Here is a 22,300-nt window from a genome sequence, read left to right as displayed (position 1 = left end):
AGGCCAGTGGGGAAAAGAACATCCAGGAGCTCCTTCTCTGTGCTTGGCCTTTTTCATGCATTACATCACTGAGCCCTTCCATCAGCTTGGCAGGGTGGGTGTGGCTGAGACAGCTCACCCTCCCACTGTCATTCTTCCCTATCTCCAAGGCATGGAAACTTTTTTTTTTTAAGGGTGGCAATGTGCCTAACTAAAGACAATGTTTCAAAACCTCGATTGCAATTAGGTGTAGCCATGTGCTTAAGTTGTGGCTAGTGAAATGTAAGAGGAAGTCATTGTGTGAGTGTGATGGTTAAGACTGTGTGTCAACTTGGCTGGGCCGTGATTCTCAGTGTTCATATGTGATCACCCCCATAATGGGATCTGCTGTGAGTAGCCAATCAGTTGAAAGGGAGTTTTCTTGGGCATGTAGCCTGCATCTGAATATAAGCGGACATTCTGGCTTTTGCCTGCTCTGGATCCTGCAGCTGCCTCTTGTTCGTCTGACCTCCAGCTCTTGGAACTTGAGCTAGCAGCTTACCTGCTGATCTTGGGATTCGTCAAACATCACAGCCTGTGAGCAAGAACCCTGCTCTGCAACCTGCCAGTCTTGGGTTCACCAGCCCCTGCAGCTACGTGAATCAGGAGAAGCTTCTATCCTGATTCACAGACTTGGGATGTTTCAGCCTCTACAATCACACGAGCTGTTTTCTTGATATAAATCTCTCTATATGTATATATTTATATGCTTTACTGGGGGTATTGCTTCTCTAGAGAACCCAGCCTAAGACAGTGAGACTTCTGGAGAAGCTCCTTAAAAGGAGGAGAGACTGCTGAGGTAAGCCCTTTGGGCCCTTTCTCCCGCTTCCTTCCTGAAACTCAGTTATGACAGCTGAAGTTCTACGGCCATCGTGGATCATAAAGGCAGCTTTGAGGATGGAAATCATGCTCAGAATAGTTGAGCAAAAAATCAGGAGCCTGGGTCCCACGTGACACTGATGAGCCACCACACAACACCTGATCTCACTGCCTCTGAACATGAGAAATAAACATCTATATTGAGTAAATTAATATTATCTTGATCTCAGTTGCTGGCAGTATGTCTTAGCTGATATAGTAGTCATTACCATTTGGAAACTGACACTGACAGGTTGCCCAAAATCCCAAAGATAGGGAAGGGAAAGAAGTAGGATTCAAACTTAGATTTGGTCTGGCTCTGAAGGTCATGTTCCTACCATCCCCCTGGTAAGAGCCATGTGGACGGGCCACTCTCAGAAATCCGTGAGAAGGCACAGGCATTAGAGTTTAAAGCTGACTACCTCTGCATCCCCTGCTCTTCTTTTAGGAATGCACATCAGAGCGGATTATCTTCCTCCTTACCTACACCACTCTAGTAGGTAAATAAACCACACACCAGGCAGCAGGCAGAGTTTTAATTTCCCTGTTTAACCTCTCCTCTGTCTCCAAGCCCCAAGTTGTCAGGCTCTTTGGGGATTCCCGGAGGAAAGTCTCATAAACTCATTCTCATGCAAACTCGAAAATGTACGCTTCTCTCAGGAATACTTGTATTATGAATGTCTTAGAATTTTCTAGATACGTGATAATGTCATCTGTGAATAAAGGCAGTTTTATGTCTTCCCTTCCAATCTGGATGCCTTTTATTTCCTTTTCTTGCCTGATTGCGCTAGCTAAAATCTCTAGTACTGTGTTGAATCAAAGAGGTAAGAGCAGACATTCTTGCATTATTCCCGATCTTAGGTCGAAAGCGTTCAGGCTTTCACCATTAAGTATGATGCCCCCTGTAGGTTTTTTGTAGGTATCCTTTATCAGGTTAGGGGAGTTTCCTTCTACTCCATGTTTGTTGAGAGTTTTTATCATTCATTTTGTAAATGATTTTTTGTGTGTATGGAAACAATTGTGTGGGTTTCGTTCTTCACATTGATTTTCAGATGTTAAATCAACCTTGTATTCCTGGGATAGATCCTACTTGGTCAGGGTGTATTATCTTTTTTATATAATGTTGGATTTGGTTTGCTAATATTTTGTTGAGAATTTTTTCATCTATATTTAAGAGACATTGTTCTGTAGTTTTCTTTTCTTGTGATGTCAGGAATACTTGTTGTGTCAGGAGTCCCCAAGGCCACCCCAGGTTTGATGATTTGCTAGGAAGACTCACAGGACTCAGCACAGTCATACTCATGGCTATACTTTGTTACAGCAAAGGACACAACGCAAAATTGGCAAAGGGAAAAGGCACATGGGATGAAGTCCAGAGAAAACCAAGTACAAGTTTCCAAGGGTCCTCTCCCAGTGAAGTCACACAGGATGCTCTTAATCCCCCTGTGAACAAGGTGTGACAACATGTGTGACATGTTGTGAACCAAGGCAGCTCCTTAGAGACTCAGTACCCAGGGTTTTTATCGGGGGCTGACCGCATAGGCGCCCCTGCCTGGCATATACCCAAACTGCAGACTCCCAGAAAAAAAGTGTTCAGCATAAACCATAATGTTTGTATAAATAATTTAGGCACAGTAAGCTACTCTTATCAGTCAGGATAATGGGAAATCCATGTTCCCAAATGCCACCCCAAGGCCAACCTTACAAGCAAGGCTTTCAAATGATAGCAGTCAGGCTTGCTATGTTAACTGTTTTCTGCACAACTAACATTTAAAACAAAAACCCAGAAAGGTGATAATCTGTTACCCAAAAGTATTAAAAGCTAATGTTGGGATTTTAGACATAGGAGGTAGGGAGGTTTGAGTGCCAGAACATTCTCAGTTCCTTGAAACCATATTCCTTCAGTTTCCCAATGCATATGTTGTAAGGTCAAGTCTGTGTCTCTAGAAAGTTTAATTTGGAGTGACAGAAAAGGACTCTTGATTCATGTTAGGCAGTGCTTAGGGCAGAAATAGTTTCCCTACACTGTAGGGAAAATGACTTTATAGGCATTTGTCCTTTCAGTGACATTAAAATCAAACCAAACCAGTTGCTGCCAAGTCAATTCTGACTCATGGTAACCCCATGTGTGTCAGAGTAGAATTATGGTCCATAGGGTTTTCTATGGCTGATTTTTTGGAAATAGATTGTCAGGCCTTTCTTCTGAGGCACATCTGGGTGGACTTGAACCTCCACCCTTTCAGTCAGCTGCCAAGCACTTAACTGATTGTGTACCCAGGGACTCGTCAGCAACATTAGGTCCTCCAAAACTGCATAAAGTCATCAATTACAGTTCTGAGGAAGAGATTGAGAGTATGCCAAAGGGGGAAACAGGAAAGCAAACACTCGTTTGACACACCCCCTTGGCATCCTCTCAAAAATCCAACCTGCCCCCAGGTAGCATCAGGCTGGTCCTACAGCCAAAGCAGCATTGATGCTTCTTGAACTCCATGGCTAGAACCAGAAGCTTGCAGCATTATTGTCACTAGTTGATTTTACTCTACTTATATCACCAACTGCATCCCATTCCTTGACTGATGCATACACTTGATGGTAACAAAAACCACAATAGCTAGACAGTTAAGCACTCAGTATGGACCAAATACTGCATGAAGCAATTTACACACTAACTTATCTGCACAACAATCCTGTAAGATAGGTACCACTATTATCTCCTTTTACAGATGAGAAAACTAATGTTAAGTAACTTTTCCAAAGGCACACAGCTAATAGATGGCAGAGATGGCATATGGTTCCAGGCACCATGGCTCTAGAGCCAGCATTCTTAACTGCCAGCAGAACCCCGCTCCACAAAGACAAATCCATGCCAGAGGAGTTTTACACCATTGTCCTCCCCATGGAATATCCCATTACATTCTCAGACCTGGATTGGGGGATGGGGCAGAAAATGAGTACTTCCGGAAGCTGAGACTTAGCAATGGCAAAGAATCAGGTCATCCAAACATTGATATACAGGTGGGTAAATGCCTAGATTCCTGCACAGTTAAAGTTTGCTTCAGTGGTACCATCTTCCAGTGCACATCTGGAAATGCAGAGGCATTTCTGTCTGTCACAGGAAGGAGGGGGCATGTTACTGGCCTTTAGTGCCCAGGTGCCAGGGATGCTAAACATCTTACAATGGATGGCATAGTCAAGTGCAACGAATGCTGCCTCCCATATATCAGCAGCAACCCAGTTAAGGAACACTGCATGACAAACTCGCTCTTGCCTACAGCTCCGCAGCTACAGGAAAAAGAGGCAATCTTCAGGTTTTGTGAAGCACCTGCCACGCAAGCATATGGCCCAAACCTGTTCCTCAACCTCTGCATCTAGATTTGTCTCCAAGGTATGGGGCAGGAGCCAGATCCAGGTCCACAGGCTATTTGTCCAACAAGACACTTGGCTCCAGCCTGGCCCAGGCAGTGAGCAGACACAGGGCTGTACCAGCTGATTCTTGGACTAAGCAATTGAGAAATGTTGAGAAAGTCTCAGAAGGAAGGGAACTGTGGTCATTGCTCATTGTGACTGTCATCAGCTCAGTTCTGTACTGTTAAGGACTCTGCAGAGCATGCAGAAGATGGCAAGCCAGGCCCACGGAAAAACCATTCTTACCATCTTTGGGCTCTAGGGAAATGCCAGTACCCTGGCAGTCCCTCAGGAAAGAGTCCAACTCAGGTCCCCAAGTCTTCTCTTTAGAAGAAGTGCTTGTATTTATGGAATAACTAAAGAGCAGGGCAGTCTACGGTGCAAAGCAACCTTTATAAATAGCTTAGCAGCATATGTTTGTTTTTCACTAAAATCACCCAAAACACTGATCTTCCATTTTCCCATCTTTGTCCCTTTCCTATATAGCCCAAAACACCTGGCCAGGAAAAGTTTGACTGCAGATTAAATCTAATTCATGAAGCTCTTCATTTCCTCACCGATAAGCTTAAACACCCCAATCTGTTAACAGGATAAGGAAAGCAAGGCTATCTACAGAGTCACTGCGAACGTCCTTAATGATTGTATCCTTGTTTCCCTACTTTGACAAATATATAGGCAGCTGTAAAGGAAGAGTGAATAGATTGTTTTAAGGCCTTAATACTTGGAGATATTAAACTGAATTATGTTCAAGAGCCAAAACCCTGCAATGACAGTGATATTGTAAAAGGCTGGGAGGGTAGTAATGTGTGACTATCAGACAGGATCAAAACATAAAGCAACAGTGATGGTACAAATAAAGTGATCTCAAAGAAATAGTTATTGTTGCAGAAGGGGCTGTAAAAAAAGAGATAGGTGAGAAGCAAACGGTTAAGAGAATGGCAGACAGTGGGGATAACGATTCTCGGCTCATGACATTTTCACTGGAACTGGGAGATTTATGAAACAATCTTAGGATAAAGTCTTCTTTATTTTTAAGGGAACTGCCATGAATTTTTTATGTACTTAAAAGTTGGCTACTCTCCAAAAGACAGAAAAATTAGTTAAGCAATTTGCATTAAAAATAGATAGGTCTGGCAGTTCTAGCACACAGGAGCCTTAGCTAACATGGACCAGTCTCCACCCTACCCCACATTTACAAACACATAAAAATGCTGGACAAAATATAGCATCTTTAATACTATATATGGCTGAGCTTAAAACAGAAAAAGGGAAATTTTCTTTAAGAGGAAACCAAAGTAGAATAACAAGCTCTAATGGTAAACTGTAGAAGCCAGGAAAGATAAGGGACTAGAGGTAAGACCTGGTCTAGGAATCAGGCCTTTAATGCCCGCACAGGGCCAGGGTCACATTTGAAGGAAGGAACTGAAACTGACGCCCCGAGATGAAAGAGGGGCCCTGGAGAAGCTGCCCTCTCCACAATGGGAAAGCTAGACAAACTCTACCTACCAACCAGGTGAAGCCACAAGGAAGCCTGCTCTGCTCAGGGCCCCTACAAGAAACCAAAGCCCCAGGTCTGAATCATGCTCAGCTGTGAGTGATGAATTCTTACCACCTGAGTAAAAGAAGTTAAAAATGAGTCCCATGCTCAATAAATTTCTGGGAGTGCAAATTGGTTTAGCCCCTATGAAGGGAAACTTGGCTATATTTGTTAAAATCACAAAGCAAGTACTTAGGAGCAATAACAGAAGACAGTGGGATAATATTTTCAATGTGCTGAGAAAAAATAACAGTTAACTTAAAATTCTCCACCCAGCTGAATTGGGTAGACACTCAATAGTAAGGGGCAATAAAGACCTTTAAGGCAAACAAAACTAAGAGAGTATTACTATCAGACTTTCACTAGAAGGACAGGAAGAAAGAAAGTAGACCCAGAAGGAAGGAGAGAGTTGCAAGAAAGAATGGTGAACAAAGAAATGGAAATATGGAAAATCTTAAAAAGAACTGACTATATAAAACAATAGTTATTATTATGAATAATTTAGAGGATTTAAAAACAAGAGGAAATTAAGATACTGAATAAGAATGCATGTAAAACTGTGGGAATGACTGCATTTTAACTTCTCAGGACTTTGTATTATTAGGGAGGAGCAGAGAGTTTATGCCAAGTACGCGCGTTAAAAATTTTAAGTTACTGTACCATAACAAAAAAAAGGATACATCATTTCCAAACCAGTAGACGGAAAAGGGGGAATAAGCACAATTGGATCAATCCAATAGACTGTAGTTAAAGAAGAAGAGGCATAGGAAAAGAGGGGTAAACAGAAAATACCAAATAATATGGTAGAAATAAGCCCAACGTATTAGTAATCATAAAAAATTAACTAAACTTGCCCGTTAAAAGATATTATCAGACTGAATTTTAAAAAGTAATAAAATCTAGCTATAGGCTGTTTTTAGACATGCACTTAAAACCTAAAAACAAAGTAAGAGGATAAGAAAAGATACAACAAAAAAATATTATCCCTTGCACCAAAAAACAGCTGGCATTGCTAGAGTAATATAACAAAATAAGACTTTAAGGGGAAAAGCATCATTTTATACAGCATATCTATAAAAATATAAATTTCCAAAAGTGACTCAAAAAGAAAGAGGAAACCCGAGACCTAAAACAATGAAGAAAACTGAATCGGTAGTCAAAAATCTTTCCCGCCCATTTGAAAAACCTACTAGGCCCAGACCAAGCTGTCCACAGATAACCCTCCATCAGACTGACTTAAACTGTTCCAAAGAAAAGAGTAATAATTCCCCAACTCATTTTATAAGGCTAGTATGTCACTGATACAAAAATTAGACAAGGACAGTAGAACAAGTAAAATTATAAGCCAATGCTGCTTTGAACACATGCAAAAATGTAAATAAATATTGAGTCTAGCAATGTATAAAAAGGTAATACCATATCTCATTGAATCTAAATGTCATTGATTTTAAGATGTACCATTACTCTACATACTAAGAAAAATGCTGTCCCTTCAACCATGACATTATGCGTTCTTTTATCATGTACACATTTTTATGCTTACTTACAGAGATTTTTAGATTTACACAGATTTTTATATATCATTCTTGTGCATTCATAACAAGAAAAATATAAGCAAAATAAATAAGGTAAGATATTTTTAAAAATTCACATTTAGAGCCCGAGTCTCCTAAATCACTCTTCAACTCAGAGTCTTCGATATTTATTCTCGCCATCAAGAGGTGGTGGCGTAACACTTCATACTATTCTACTATTGTCCCTGCTGTTTTCATCTAAGCTGCTGACACACATTCTGAAGGTCTGATGCTGAAGCTGTCTTTAACTTACCGGAAGACAATAGAAAGTTCACAGACAATAACTAAGACTCATATTCCTCCCTCAAATAGTCCTAAAAGGGTTATTGACTGAAACACTACAAGATTACAAGTGACCAAGACCAAGAGCAATTAGAAGCTGTTGTTGACTTAAGTGGGGGCACTGGTGGTGGTTTGGTGGTATAATTCTTGCCTTTCATGTGGGAGACCCAGGTTTGATTCCTGGGTCTCCTCAAGCGCAGCCACCACCTGTCAGTCAGTGGAGGCTTGCATGTGGCCATGATAGTGAATAGGTTTCAGCAGAGCTTCAGGCTAAGGCAGACTAGGAAGAAAGGCCTAGAAATCTACTTCTGAAAAACCAGCCAATGAAAATCCTTTGGATCACAACAGTCTGATCTTCAACCAATCATGGGGAAGGTGCAGGACCAGGCTGCATTTTGTTCTGGGGTTGCCATGAGTCAGGGGCTGACTCGACAGCAATGAATAATAACAATAAATTGATTGTAAAGCACATTCTAATCATACAAATGTTAAAATGTGAAAAAAAATATGCATCTCAGGATCAATGAAAAATGAAATATGGTATATTCCAGGAATGCAAGGATGGTTTAACACTAGAAAACCTATTAAATTAGGTCAAAGCATTAACAGATTAAAGAAAAAAATCCCAATGTATGCCAAAAAAAAAAAAAAAGCTTGATAAAATTCAACAATCATAGTTTTTTTTTTTTTAAACTTCTTAGTAAAACTGAAATAGAAAGGAACAGGATTAACCTTACATAGCTACTGCCAACATTGCTTCTATTCAGTATTGTACTAAAGATCTTGTTGTTGTTAGGTGCCTTTGAATTGGTGACCCTATGCACAACAGAACAAAACACTGCCCAGTCCTATGCCATCTTCACAACTGTTGCTATGTTTAAGCCCATGCTTCCAGCCACTGTGTCAATCCAGCTTGCTGAGGGTCTTCCTTTCTTTTGCTGACCCTCTACTTTACCAAGCACGATATCCTTCTCCAGTGACTGGTCCCTCCTGATAACGTGTCCAAAGTATGTGAGACAAAGTCTCACCATCCTTGCTTCTAAGGAGCATTCTGGCTGTACTTGTTCCAAGACAGATCTGTTTGTTCTTCTGGCAGTCCATGGTATATTCAATATTCCTTGCCAATACCATAATTCAAAGGCATCAGTTCTTCTTCCATCTTCCTTATTTATTGTCCAGCTTTCAAAGGCAAATGAGGCGATTGAAAACACCACGGCCTGGGTCAGGTGCACCTTAGTCCTTAAAGTGACATCTTTGCTTTTTAACGCTTTAAAGAGATCTTTTGCAGATTTGCCCAACGCAATGCATCATTTGATTTCTTGACTGTTGCTTCTATGGGCGTTGATTGTGGATCCAAGTAAAATGACGTCCTTGACAACTTCAATCTTTTCTCGATTTATCATGATGTTGCTTATTGGTCCAGCTGTGGGGATTTTTGTTTTCTTTATGTTAAGGTGTAATCCATACTGAAGGCCGTGGTCTTTGACCTTCATCAATAAATGCTTCAAGTCCTCTACACTTTCAGCAAGCAAGGTTGTGTCATCTGCACGTCGCAGGTTGTTAATGAGTCTTCCTCCAATCCTGATGCCCCATTCTTCTTCATATAGTCCAGCTCCTCAGATTATTTGCTAACCATGTTAACCATACAGATCAAATAAGTATGGTGAAAGGATACAACCCTGACGCACACCTTTCCTGGCTTTAAACCATGCAGCATCCCCTTGTTCTGTTCCTCATGAGCACAATTAAGTGTTCTGGAATTCTCATTCTTCACAATGTTAACCATAATTTGTTGTGATCCATACAGTTGAATGCCTTTGCATATCAATAAACCAGAGGTAAACATCTTTTTGGTATTCTCTGCTTTCAGCCAGAATCCATCTGACATCAGCAATGCTATCCCCTCGTTCCATGTCCTCTTCTGAATCTGGCTTGAATTTCTGGCAGTTCCCTGTCAATAATCTACTATAACTGCTTTTGAATGATCTTCAGCAAAATTTTACTCATGTGTGACATTAATGATATTGTTTGATGACTTCCGCATTCTGTTGGATCTCCTTTCTTTGGAATGGGTACAAATATGGATTTCTTCCGGTCATTTGGTCAGGTAGCTGTCTTCCAAATTTCTTTTCTAAAGGTCTTAGCCAGCTCAATAAAATAGGAAAATAGTAGAGATTGTGTAACAACTGGAAAAAAGAACTACACTGTTGTTATTCTTAGAGAATTGATTATCGACCCAGATATTCCAAAGTAATTTACAAACTACTGCGCAAATAAGAGTGTTCAGCAAGGTTGTAGAATACAAAAGCCAATATAAAAAACTCCGTAAGGTACCTACAGTACAGTAAGAAACAATTTAAAAATACAATTTTTATAAAAGGCCCTATTCATAATACCTTCTAAAACAAGATGCCTGGGAATAAACCTAACAAAAGATGTAATGCATTTTTATAGGAAACATTTAAAACTTTAATGAAACAAAACATTTTCTAATAAAGTAAAACTTTATTGAAGTACTTAGGAAGATATAAATGAAGTGATATAAAAATTTATGAGTGGGAGAACTCAACATATTACAATGTCAATTTTTCCTGAAATAATCTATATAATCATTGCAATTCCAATCAAAACATGTAACTCTACAAGCTGAACCTAAAATTTATTTGGAAGAGGGAAAAGATCCAGAAACAGACAAGACAATTTTGAAGAAAATAAAGGAGTGGGGTAAAGGGACCTACCAGATAGCAAGGCTTTTTTTAAAGTTTTAAGAATTAAAACAACGTGGTATTGACAATCTACCAGACCAATGGAACAACATACTGAGATCAGAAACAAACCCAAATAAAAGTTGTTCAGTCCTCTGGAATGCAATAATACCTTGGTATATGATTGAGGTGCTCTAAGAAATCATTGGTTGTGAGAACATCTGACTAGTCATGTGGAAAAAAAATTAGATCCATACCACATACCACACACAAAAATAAATTCCAGATGAATTAAAGGCCTAAATGTGATAAGCAAAAATTTTAAACTCATAAAATATAGTAAAATATCTTCATGACTTAAGTAGAGAATAATTTCTTGTAGAAACACAACCTAAAAGGAAAATATTTGATAATTTCGGTACATAAAAATATGTGTATCAAACTCTGTGCACTTTTCAAGAGTGAAAAAAGCCTCAATCTGGGAAAAATATTGTGATATATATACATATGTATATCACAACAATTAGAATGATAAAAAAAAAACTCCGATAGAAAAAAAATTGGTGAACAATATGAACAGGCAATTTTATAGAACTAGAAATGGCCAACAGACATGTGAAAATAAGCTCAGTATTACTAGTAATCAAGGTAATTGCTATTAGGATATAATTTTATAATGTTCAGATTGGCAAAAATTAAAAGTTTAATAATACCAAAACTTAACAAGTTTGTAGGAAAATGGTAATTAGTATACACTGTAGAGGAAAATGTAAACTGGTATAAACACCTAGTAAATATAAAAATGAGGAGCCCTAAAACCAACAACTGCACTTCTAGGTATAATCCCTAGGAAAACTCTCACCTGTGCCCAAGGAGACAAGTACAAAGGAAGTCAATATAATGTTGTTTAAAATAGTGTAAAATTAGAAATAACCTAAAGGCCTAATGGATAATGGATATATATGGATAATATACATATACACTGCAATATTCTGTAACAGTTAAAATTAATGAATGGATAAATTTCAAAACCATAATGTTAAGTGGGAAAAAAACCCAGTAAATCTACCAAATGATAAGAATGATACTACTTATGTACATTTTTTTTAAAAACCCAAAAAGAGTATTTTACATTGTTCTAGATATATGCCCATGTATTATGTATTAAAAGTTTTTTTTAATTGCATGGGGATGATAATGTGTCAAAGATTACCTCTAGGGAGAAAGGATGAAAAAAGCATTTGATAGGAGTGCGTGGTGCTAGGTGGCACTTTTAACAATATCTGTATCTTTTGATTTCTTTGAAGAAAATCTGAAGCAAACATGGCAAAATATTACTATTTGCTAAATCTACATGCAGGATATAAGGGTGTTTATTATATTATTTTCTGTTCTTTGAGCATATTAGAAAATATTTTATAATTTAAACATTTTATATTAAAAAGGCCTGGCACCCAGGACAGGAACCATTCCTGAAGCCAATTCTTCAGACATGGATTAGACTGGACAATGGGTTGGAGAGAGATGCTGGTGAGGAGTGAGCTACTTACATCAGGTGGACACTTGAGACTATGTTGGCATCTCCTGTCCGGAGGGGAGATGGGAGGGTAGAGGGGGTTAGAAACTGGCAACATTGTCACGAAAGGAGAGACTGGAAGGAGGGAGCGGGCTGACTCATTAGGTGGAGAGTAAATGGGAGTATGTAGCAAGCTGTATAGAAGTTTATATGTGAGAGACTGACTTGATTTGTAAACTTTCACTTAAAGCGCAATAAAAATTATTTTTTAAAAAAAGGCCTGGCAATATGACTGGTATGCCTGTTTTTCAAATCTTATCCTATAGAATAGGGACAAAGACTAAAGATGGAACTTTGTTTATAATGGCAAAAAAAAAAAAAAAAGAAAAACAATTGGTTAAATAAACTGCAAGATAACCATATAATGAAATGTCATGTAGCCATAAAAATGTGATTATTAGCTTGAAAAGACGTGGACAACATATTAAGCAAAAAGATAAGCTATAAAATGATAGGCTCTCAACTGTGGCATTAAATAGTTAAAGGAATCCTCTCCTATATGTATAAACGAGCAGAAGCTCCATTAATGCAGCTGCCATATTTTAATCTCTTATCAACATCCATGGAAAGAAGTTAACAACAAAAAGTCTAATAATATTAAAAAGTACAATGGATTAATTCTAGAGCTTGGAACAAAAAATATATTGCTATAATACCTATAAGGAACGGCTGCATTCAAAGCCAAAACTAATTACTTCCCAGCTTTAGGGCCAACAATCCCACCCTTCCAAGAGAAGCCCGCCCTATTTCATCATCTATTCAGAGAGCTACCAGAGTGAGCACAGTAGCGTAAGCTGCTGATTACATACACAATAACCCCCAAAAAACCAAACCCGTTGACAGTCAATTCTGTCTCAAAGCGACCCTATAGGACAGAGTAGAACTGCCCTCTAGTGTTTCCAAGGAGCAGCTGGTGTGGTGGCTTCGAACTGCAGACCTTTTGGTTAGCAGACAAGCTCTTAACTACTATGCCACCAGGGCTCCATACATACAATAACCAAAAAAAAAAAAAACCAAACCCAGTGCCATCGAGTCGATTCCGACTCATAGCGACCCTATAGGACAGAGTAGAACTGCCCCATAGAGTTTCCAAGGAGCGCCTGGCAGATCTGAACTGTCAACCCTTTGGTTAGCAGCCGTAGCACTTAACCACTACACCACCAGGGTTTCCTAAAAGACCCAGGTAAAATATAATAAACTATATACAAAGTAAACTGACCCAGGTATGGTAAATCAACGCAACCCAAGGCTATGCTCACAAAGTGATGCCATATTTATGAGAGAAAAGATGGTGACGGGGAGATACTGAAGGGTTTTGAGAGAGAATAAAACACTTGGTCCTGCTACATTGCTACCTTTCTGATACACTGGAAATTGACTTGGGTGCTCTAAAACCTATGCTCCAAATTTTGTTAATTAAAAGTTGCCTAAAAGGTCCAAGAATCATAATAGATTCTATCTGATGGAAACTGCAATAGTATACAATAAAGGGTGGGGAGTTAAGATTCTCAGGCAAAAATATTTCCGTTATCATTCCTTTACTTTGAAAATATTTCTTGTGTTATTGATACTTTGATAAAATATTTTTGAAACTGCTAAGACCAACAAATACAAACCGCATTTATTGTGTAAAAATTAAGACTAGCTTGGGCTACATAGTGGAGTTGGTGCAAGTTGTGTTGAATCTCAGCTTCCAGAGAGTTGATTTTGCACTCAATCACCCTTTGAGAGAAGACATCCCAGCTCGCATAATTTCATCAACCAGGAGAATGTTGGTGGCAATCACCGTGCTGAGGAAAAAGGTGACAAGGTGAGTAATGCCTACCAACCCAATCTGAAGGGTGCTTTTTTCTTCAATGATGTTGGTATGAAATTTTACGAGACAAAGCTATTGTAAATACAAACATCACCTCTTGTATGATAATTTTAACTCCTTTACTGATAAGGTGGAAGCCCAATTTTATATTCCAGCAAAACTGAGCTCATTTTTAGCATATCATTTGATTTTCCCCACTATGCACGTAATGTTTCGCCCCCAACCCCCGCCAAATAAGCAGTAAAAATAACCTTTCCTATAAGTTACGATTGCAGAACTAAAATATAAAGGGGACTATAAAATGACAGAAAACCCTGGTGGTGTAGTGGTTAAGAGCGAAGGCTGCTAGCCAAAAGGTCAGCAGTTCATATTCACCAGGTGTTCCTCAGAAATTCTATGGAGCAGTTCTACTCTGTCCAATAGGGTTGCTATGAGTCGGAATCAACTGGATGGCAACGGGTTTGGTTTTTTCGGTTTGGTAAAAAGACAAAACCTAATCTTCGTAACTAGACACATGTTTTCATACACTTTAAAATTTTTCCACTGTAGGGTGACAAAAGTAATTTTAAAAAATTAATGTTATCAATTATATCCCTAAAGGTTTTTTTTCCTCTCTTCATATTAATACAAACTTACCAAGAGTGAAGAAGTTGTTTTTTCACACAGTAATTATCCCAAATTCCTGCCTCTGCTGCTACCATTGGTTCACCTGTGAAGTAAAAACAAATTATTTGATTACTACGATCCTGACATATTCTGTTAATATTAGGTGGTATATTCTAACAATATATAAACCACCACCAAAATGACTATTTCGAGGTCACCAATGACCTCATGCTGTTAAATCTAATGGTCGATTATCAGACTTCATCTGTCAGTAGCACTTGACATAGCTGGTCACACCCTCCCGACGACTCTTTCTTCACTTGCCTTCCAGGACATCACACTCTCCTGGTTTTCTTTCTTTTGCACTAGTAACTCCTTCTCTGTCTACTTTGCTGATTTTCTTCTTCCCTGAGTTCTTGATGTTGGGGTACCCAAAGGTTCAGTTCTAGGCTCTTCTCTCCCCTGAATACACTCACACTCCTGGTGAGCTTAACCATTCTTCTGGATTTAAATCATCTACACTCTGAGACTCTCAAGTTTTTTTTCTCCAGCTCAGATCTCTTTCTTGAGATCCAGACTCATACATCCAACTCCCTATTTTACTTGGAAGTATACAGAAACTTTAAATTTAACTTTGCCAAAATTGAATGCTGACATCCCCCGCCAGAACCTGTTCCACCCAGTGTTTTCTAGCTCAGTTAATGGCAACCCCGGCCTCCCAGATGCTCAGCTGACTCCGCTCCAGAGTAGCCAGCCAGAGTGATCCTTTTAAGCATAACTAGACCACGTCACGTCTCTGTTCAAAATCTCTCCCTATTCTACGAGTAAAAGCCCAAGTCCTTAGACTGGCCCACATGCTGGCCTGCTTGATCCAACCTTCTATTATCTCTCTCACTTCCTTCCTCCTCTTCAAAAACATCAGACTCTGGCTTTTCCCTCTCCCTAGGATACTCTTTCCCCAGATAGCCACACAGCTAACTTCCTCACTTCTTTGATTTTTTTTTTTTAATCGCTGTCTTCTCGATGAAGTCTACCCTGACCACTCTAAAATTGCAACCCTCTCCCTGTCCTCCTGTGCTATCATTCACAGTTATCCTTATGCTGCTCTTTTATTTTTTTTTCATAGCACTTATCACGTTCTAAAATGCTAATGGTACTTATTTATTAAGCTCATTATTTACTGCCTGTCTTCTCCTACTAGAACGTAAACTAAGGACAGAGATTTTTGTCTGTTTTGTTATGTGATGCATCCCAAGAGTCAAATAAGAACATTTTCTTTTCAGAAGTTCAAGAGTAAACTAAAAAAAAAAAAGGCACCTAAATTTAAATATTAAAATCACATATACACAATGGAATACTACACAACAATAAAGAACAACAATGAATCTGTGAAGCATCTCATGACATGGATGAATCTGGAGGGCATTATGCTGAGTGAAATAAGTCAATCACAAAAGGACAAATATTGTATGAGACCACTGCTATAAAAACTCATGAAAAGGTTTACACACAAAAAGAAACAATCTTTGATAGTTACATGGGAGGGGAAAAGTGGAAGGGAAAAACACTAAATAAACAATGGTAAGTGGTAACTTTGGTGAAGGGTAAGACAGGGCACAATACTAGGGAAGCCAGCACAACTTGTTGAAGGCAAGGTCATAGAAGCTCCATCCAAAACCAAACCAAATCCATTGCCATTGAGTCAATTCTGACTCACAGCGACCCTATAGGACAGAATAGAACTGCCCTATAGAGTTTCCAAGGAGCACCTGGCGGATTCGAACTGCTGACCTTTGGTTAACCACTACGCCACCAGGGTTTCCAGAAGCTCCATAGACACACCTAAACTCTCTGAGGGACCAAATTACTGGGCTGAGGGCTGTGGGGACCACGGTCTCAGGGAACATCTAGCTTAACTGGCATAACATAGTTTATAAAGGAAATGTTCTACATCCTACATTGGTGAGTAGCATTTGGGGCCTTAAAATCTTGTGAGTGGCCATCTAAGATACTCCACTGGTCTAACCCCATCTGGAGCAAGGGAGAATGAAGAAAACCAAAGACACAAGGGAAAGATTAGTGCAAAGGACTAAGGGATCACAACTACCACAGCCTCCACCAGGCTAAGTCCAGCACAACTAGACAGTGCCCAGCTACCAGCACCAACTGCTCTGACATGGATCACAATAGAGGGTCCCAGACAGAGCTAAAGAAAAATGCAGAATGAAATTCTAACTCACAAAGAAAAAACAGACTTACTGGTCTGACAGAGACTGGGGAAACCCCGAGAGTATGGCCCCCAGACACCCTTACAGCTCAGTAATGAAATCACTCTTGAGGTTCACCCTTTACCCAAAGATTAGACAGGCCCACAAAACAAATCAAAACTAAATGGGCACACCAACTCAGGGGCAAGGAGGAAAAGGCAGGAGAGGATAGGAAAGCTGGCAATGGGAAACCCAAGGTCAAGAAGGGCAGAGAGTTGACATGTCATGGCATTGGCAACCAATGTCACTAACCAATATGTGTATTAACTGTTTAATGAGAAACTAGTTTGCTCTGTAAACCTTCACCTAAAGTACAATAAAATAAAAATATTAAAATCACCTAAACCCTCACCCTCTTATTATAATACCTGGGTCACTATATTGAAATCTCTTTCTTTATTAAGCAGCTAAATTTTCTTCGCCTTCTTACCTGTATCCAAATCTACGCCAACAAGTTGTTTTGATTCTGAATGCTCAGCCTGAACTTTTAACAGTGTTTCCTGCTGGTCAAAACCAGAATTCTGAGCAAGAACCTTTAGGAATAAAAAGAATAATAAATATTTGTGAGGAATACCCAGACACCTACACATATATACTTGAATATCAAATATGAAAAATAAGGTACTACTCGCTAGTTTTGTGAAAACACAACCGTAACGTGCTAATCACAGTATTCTCGTTTTGAGGAACTTCGTTCTTAATCTAAATTAAATTATTATTTTGTCTCGCTAGTAGTTTTTGTATTTAATTAATCATTTCTCCTATACCCATCGATTCTGAGGAGGACATTAGAAAGCCCCATCCCTATCCCACTACATTAATTTCCCTGCTTGTAACAGATTTTTTAAAAACTGAGACAGAAGTAGCCCAGTATTCTTGTTTCCGCTGATCCTTCCAGCCAGACGTCCTCCAGTTGTTCCCAGACATTTTCGTATTTGCAGCACCTCTGTGCCCCTCATCTCCATGAGGAGACCCACAGCCTGTGGCAGCACAGATGAAGATACCTGTACTCCAAGCTAAGCTCATTTCCCAAGTGGTCCCAAACATGATGAGGAAAAAGATACCACCAATACGTACTGTGTTTACCAACCTGTGTCAACTACAGGATCATTTCTTAGGGAAAAAAAGATGACTGATTCACGAAGATTCCATAAATCATGGATAATCTGAATAGCAATTATCAAGGCGGAACCTTTGCTAGCATTATTAGTAACGTTTTAATTCATGGTAATAGCATATTTGAAATAGTTTTTCTGTATTTCTAAGTAGTTCACAACCAGATTAAGCAAAGAAAAGAGGAACTGTATTTCTCTGCACCGTCTGCTGCCACAAAGAAAAAATCTGGTTTCTCTCCTTTCTATAGGAATTATAATTACAATGCAAATGCAAGCTAGGGAGTGCTAAACAGCCCCAAGTCCTCATCTTTCACCATTTAAAATGACAACACTTTGGATACCACCAACAAATAAAGATCTACCTGAAAATAAATCTAATTAAATTTTAAGTTCTTAATTTTTTCATCATAATTAGTTAATCATGGACCACTTCTGAAGGAAACTTTTGGTGCTACTTTCAGGAAGCATGCTTCACCAAAGGAAGCAAGGGGGTAATCTGGCTATTTCATGAAGCTTCTGTAAGGGTTCTAAACTTTTATCACAAGTTTTCCTGTTTTTACTGTAAAATATGTTAAAAATATGTAAAAGAAAAACTGAGGGTACTCGACTAAGTACCTGTCTTTCTATTCTGCTAGCTGTTAAATGATATGGGCAATGTGTAATCAAACACCTTTATGTCTACCCAGCTGTTCTTTGGCCACTAAGATAGCTGTACCTTGGGAATAATGAGTAAGGCGTCAGCAAAAGCTTGGACTCCAAGACGAGCTCTTCCTTTTACACTGTGCTTGTATGTACCGAGAGTTTTAGCTATTGCCACTTCAACTGCACCAGCCCCTGGAACCACGCAGCCTGTCGGAGCAAGAAAAGGATTCACAAGACACATCATACAGAGAAAAAACAATTCACCATTCAAGTGTGTTCTATTATCTTGCCTGCCTCTAAAATGTATTTAAATATATACAGAAATCAAATAAGTTGCACAGCCCAGTGATTACTCAGTTGTCTTATGAAGCATCCTAAAGTTATCTGCCATGAAATAATTATGCATGGTACAGGCAACTGGTTATAAACAGTTTTATTTCATTGTTTATCCTCTGGCTAATAAGAATAGACATTTCTTCCACCTTTATCTTACTCTTTTATGGTTATGTTTAAAAGGTTATAATTGTGGTAGGTAACTGTTTATAATATCTGATTTGAAAATTTTTTAGGCCAAGATAATTAGGCCACAGTTTTGGGTATGGAATTCTTGGGACTCAATGAAGTATTTGCTTTCTATACTAGAACAGAACCCAGTCTGCAAACTGAGAAAAATTTTATTATTCTAAGGTAAGTATCTGGTTAAACACACAAATTTTCACATCATGATGTGACTTTTGCACTTGTTTGTGTCGTTTTATAAAGCATATGACTCTTCTTTGAACCAGAAAACTTACTTTGAAATTACCTGTCTTTAAAACAAAACAATACAAAAAGAATCTCTCCTTTCATAATGCTTCATTTTTTTCATTACTATCCAGTTTCTCTGCTTCCCTTCACAATATAACCACTCAGGAGTTATCTACCCACAAGGTGATCACACCGTCACCTCCCAGTCACACTTCAAAAAAAAAAAGTTCCTTGTTAAATACTGAATACATACAAAAATATTTGTAAGGTATAAGTACGAAAATATGTATAACAAATACCCATGTATCAACCACCCAGCTTAAGAAACAGAACATTACCAGTACCTTTTAAAACCTCTCTGATCCCAATCCCCTGTGAAAATACAACATATCAGAATTTGTGAGATGCTACAAAAGTGGTGCTTAAAGGGCAATCTATATCACTAAACACTTCTACTAGAAAAAAAGAAAAGTCTCAAACCAATGACCTCAGCTTCCACCTTCAGAAACTAGAAAAGGAAGAGCAAATGAAACCTGATGTAAACAGAAGAAAGGAAATAATAAACAACAGAGTGGAAGTTAATGAAATAAAAAACAGAAAAACAATAAAGAAAATCAAAAATAAAAGTTGGCTCTTTGAGAACATCAATGAAATCAATAATAGCTAGACTTGCCAAGAAAAAGAACATTACTGGCCCGTATCAAAAATGAGAAAGGTGGCATCACTAAATAGTCTACGAATATTAAAAGGACAATAAGGAAATATTAAGAACAACTATATGCCAATGGGGAGCTCTGGTGGGACAGTGGTTAAGAGCTCACCTGCTGATCAAAAGGTCAGTAGTTTGAATCCACCAGCTGCTTCTTGGAAACCCTACGGGGCAGTTCTAACCTGTCCCATAGGATCCCTATGAGTCTGGAATCAACTCGACGGTTTTTTTTTGATAAGCCAATAAATTAAAAAACTGAAATCAGGTGTTGGCAAACTTTCTGCAAAAGGTCAAAGAGTAAATATTTTAGGCTCCATGGGCCACATAATTTCTGTTGCAACTACTACTCAACTCTGACACTGTAGCACAAAAGTAGCCATAACCGACTGCCGTCAAGATGATTCCGACTCATAGCGATCCCACAGGACAGAGTAGAACTGCCTCACGGGGTTTTCAAGGAGCGCCTGGGGGATTCGAACTGCCAACCTTTTAGTTAGCAGCTGTAGCTCTTAACCACTACACCACCAGGGTTTCTAAAACCTGTTGCCATTGAGTTGGTTCCAACTCACAGCGACCCTATAGGACAGAGTAGAACTGCCCCACAAAGTTTCCGAAGAGCACCTGGTATATTTGAACTGCCGACTCTTTGGTTAGCAGCCATAGCACTTAACCACTACACCACCAGGGTTTCAAAGTAGCCACAGACAATACATAAATGAACAGTAGTGGCTGTGTTGCCATCAAAATTCATTTATAAGAACAGGCAGCAAGCCAGCTTGAGCTTATGGGGAACAGTCTGATAACCCCTAACTTGGAAGAAATGGACAAATTCCTTGAAAAATACAACTAATAAAACCCACTCCAGAAAAATAGATAATCTGTATATCCCTATATCTATTAAAGAAATTGAATTTGTAGCTAAAAGCTTTCCAACTTCAAGAACATATGGCTTCACTGGTGAATCCTACTAAACATTTAAGGAAGAAATAATACCAATTCTACACACTTCCAGAAAACCGAAGAGGAGGAAATAATTTCCAACTCATTTTATGATGCCAGCATTATTTTGATACCAAAACCAGATAAAGGAAATTATATATAAGGAAAAAAAGTACAGACCAATATCCCTTATAGATACAGATATTCTTAACAAAATCTTAGCAAATCAAATCCAACAACATATATAAAGAATGATACCTTGTGATTAAGTAGGGTTTATTCCAACAATGTAAGGCTAGTTTGACATTTGAAAATCAATCAATGTAATTCTCCTCATTAAGAAACTAAAAATGAAAAACCATGTGGTCATCTCTATAAAAAAAAAATTTTTTTAATAGATGCAGAAAAAAGCATTTGACAAAATCCAACATCCATTCTTGATAATAAAAAAAAAAAAAAACTCTCAGCAAACTAGGAATAGAATTTCCTCAATCTGATAACCGGTTTCTATGAAAAACCTACAGCTAACATCATATATAATGGAGAAAGACTGAATGACATCTCCCTAAGATCCATGTCTTAGTCATCTAGTGCTGCTATAACAGAAGTACCACAAGTGGATAGCTTCAACAAAGAGAAAGTCATTCTCTTACAGTCTCGTAGGCTAGAAGTCCAAATACAGGACGTCAGCTCCAGGGAAGGCTTTCTCTGTTGGCTCTGGAGGAAGATCCCTGTCATCAGTCTTCTCCTGGACTAAGAGCTTCTCTGCGCAGGAACTTCAGGTCCAAAGGATGTGCTCTGTTCCCAGCACTACTTTCTTGGTGGTATGAAGTCCCCACTGCCTTCTTGCTTCCCTTTCGTCTCTTGTAAAATAAAAGGTGGTGCAGGCCACACTCCAGGGAAACTCCCTTTACACTGGATGGGGGCGGGGGGGCTTAGTAAGGGTGTTACAATTCCACCCTTTAATATAAAATTACAATCACAAAATGGAGGACAACCACACAATACTGGGAATCATGGCCTAACCTAGTTGACAGATTTTTTTGTGGGGGGAGTCAATTCAATCGACAATCAGGAACACAGTAAAGATGTCCACTCTCATCATTTCTATTAAACACTGTACTAGAGGTTCTAGTCCGTGAAACAATGCTGAAAAAAGAAATAAGAGACACCCAGATTGGAAGGAAAGAAGTAAAACTATCTTTTATTGGATGATTTATGTAAACAATCTAATCAAATCTACAAGAAAACTACTAGAATAAGTGAGTGTAGCCAATTCAAGATCAATATGTACAAAAATCAACCATATTTCCATATATTAGCAACAATCAGAAATTGAAATTTTAAAAATACCATGTACAAGAGCATCAGAATATATGAAATCCTTTGGAATAAATCTGAAAAAAAGATGTACAGGATTCGTACACTGAAAACTACAAAATCTTGCTGAGATAAATTAAAGATGGCCCAAATAAACAAAGATATACACCATGTTCATGAGTTA

General features: G+C 38.7%; 1 protein-coding gene across 3 annotated transcripts in view; it reads right to left on the bottom strand.

Moving 5' to 3' along the window:
* Positions 1-12,338: 12,338 nt before the first annotated feature.
* CCT6B (chaperonin containing TCP1 subunit 6B) overlaps positions 12,339-22,300 on the bottom strand; it is a 54,628-nt gene continuing 44,666 nt past the window's right edge. For 2 of the 3 annotated variants that reach the window (XM_064271417.1, XM_064271416.1), the window contains 4 exons: positions 18,475-18,608; positions 17,075-17,177; positions 14,408-14,480; positions 12,339-13,745 (listed from right to left, as the gene is read on the bottom strand). In XM_064271417.1, coding sequence (XP_064127487.1) covers positions 13,673-13,745; positions 14,408-14,480; positions 17,075-17,177; positions 18,475-18,608 — 383 coding nt within the window. In that variant the 3' untranslated portion in view covers positions 12,339-13,672. The remainder of the gene's footprint in view (positions 13,746-14,407; positions 14,481-17,074; positions 17,178-18,474; positions 18,609-22,300) is intronic. The other variant, XM_023553475.2, reaches the window with a different exon arrangement.

This window comes from Loxodonta africana, chromosome 18, assembly GCF_030014295.1.
Source record: "Loxodonta africana isolate mLoxAfr1 chromosome 18, mLoxAfr1.hap2, whole genome shotgun sequence".
Lineage (NCBI taxonomy): Eukaryota > Metazoa > Chordata > Mammalia > Proboscidea > Elephantidae > Loxodonta > Loxodonta africana.
Note: the sequence above shows the minus strand (reverse complement) of the source record. Positions and strands in the feature narration are given on the sequence as shown.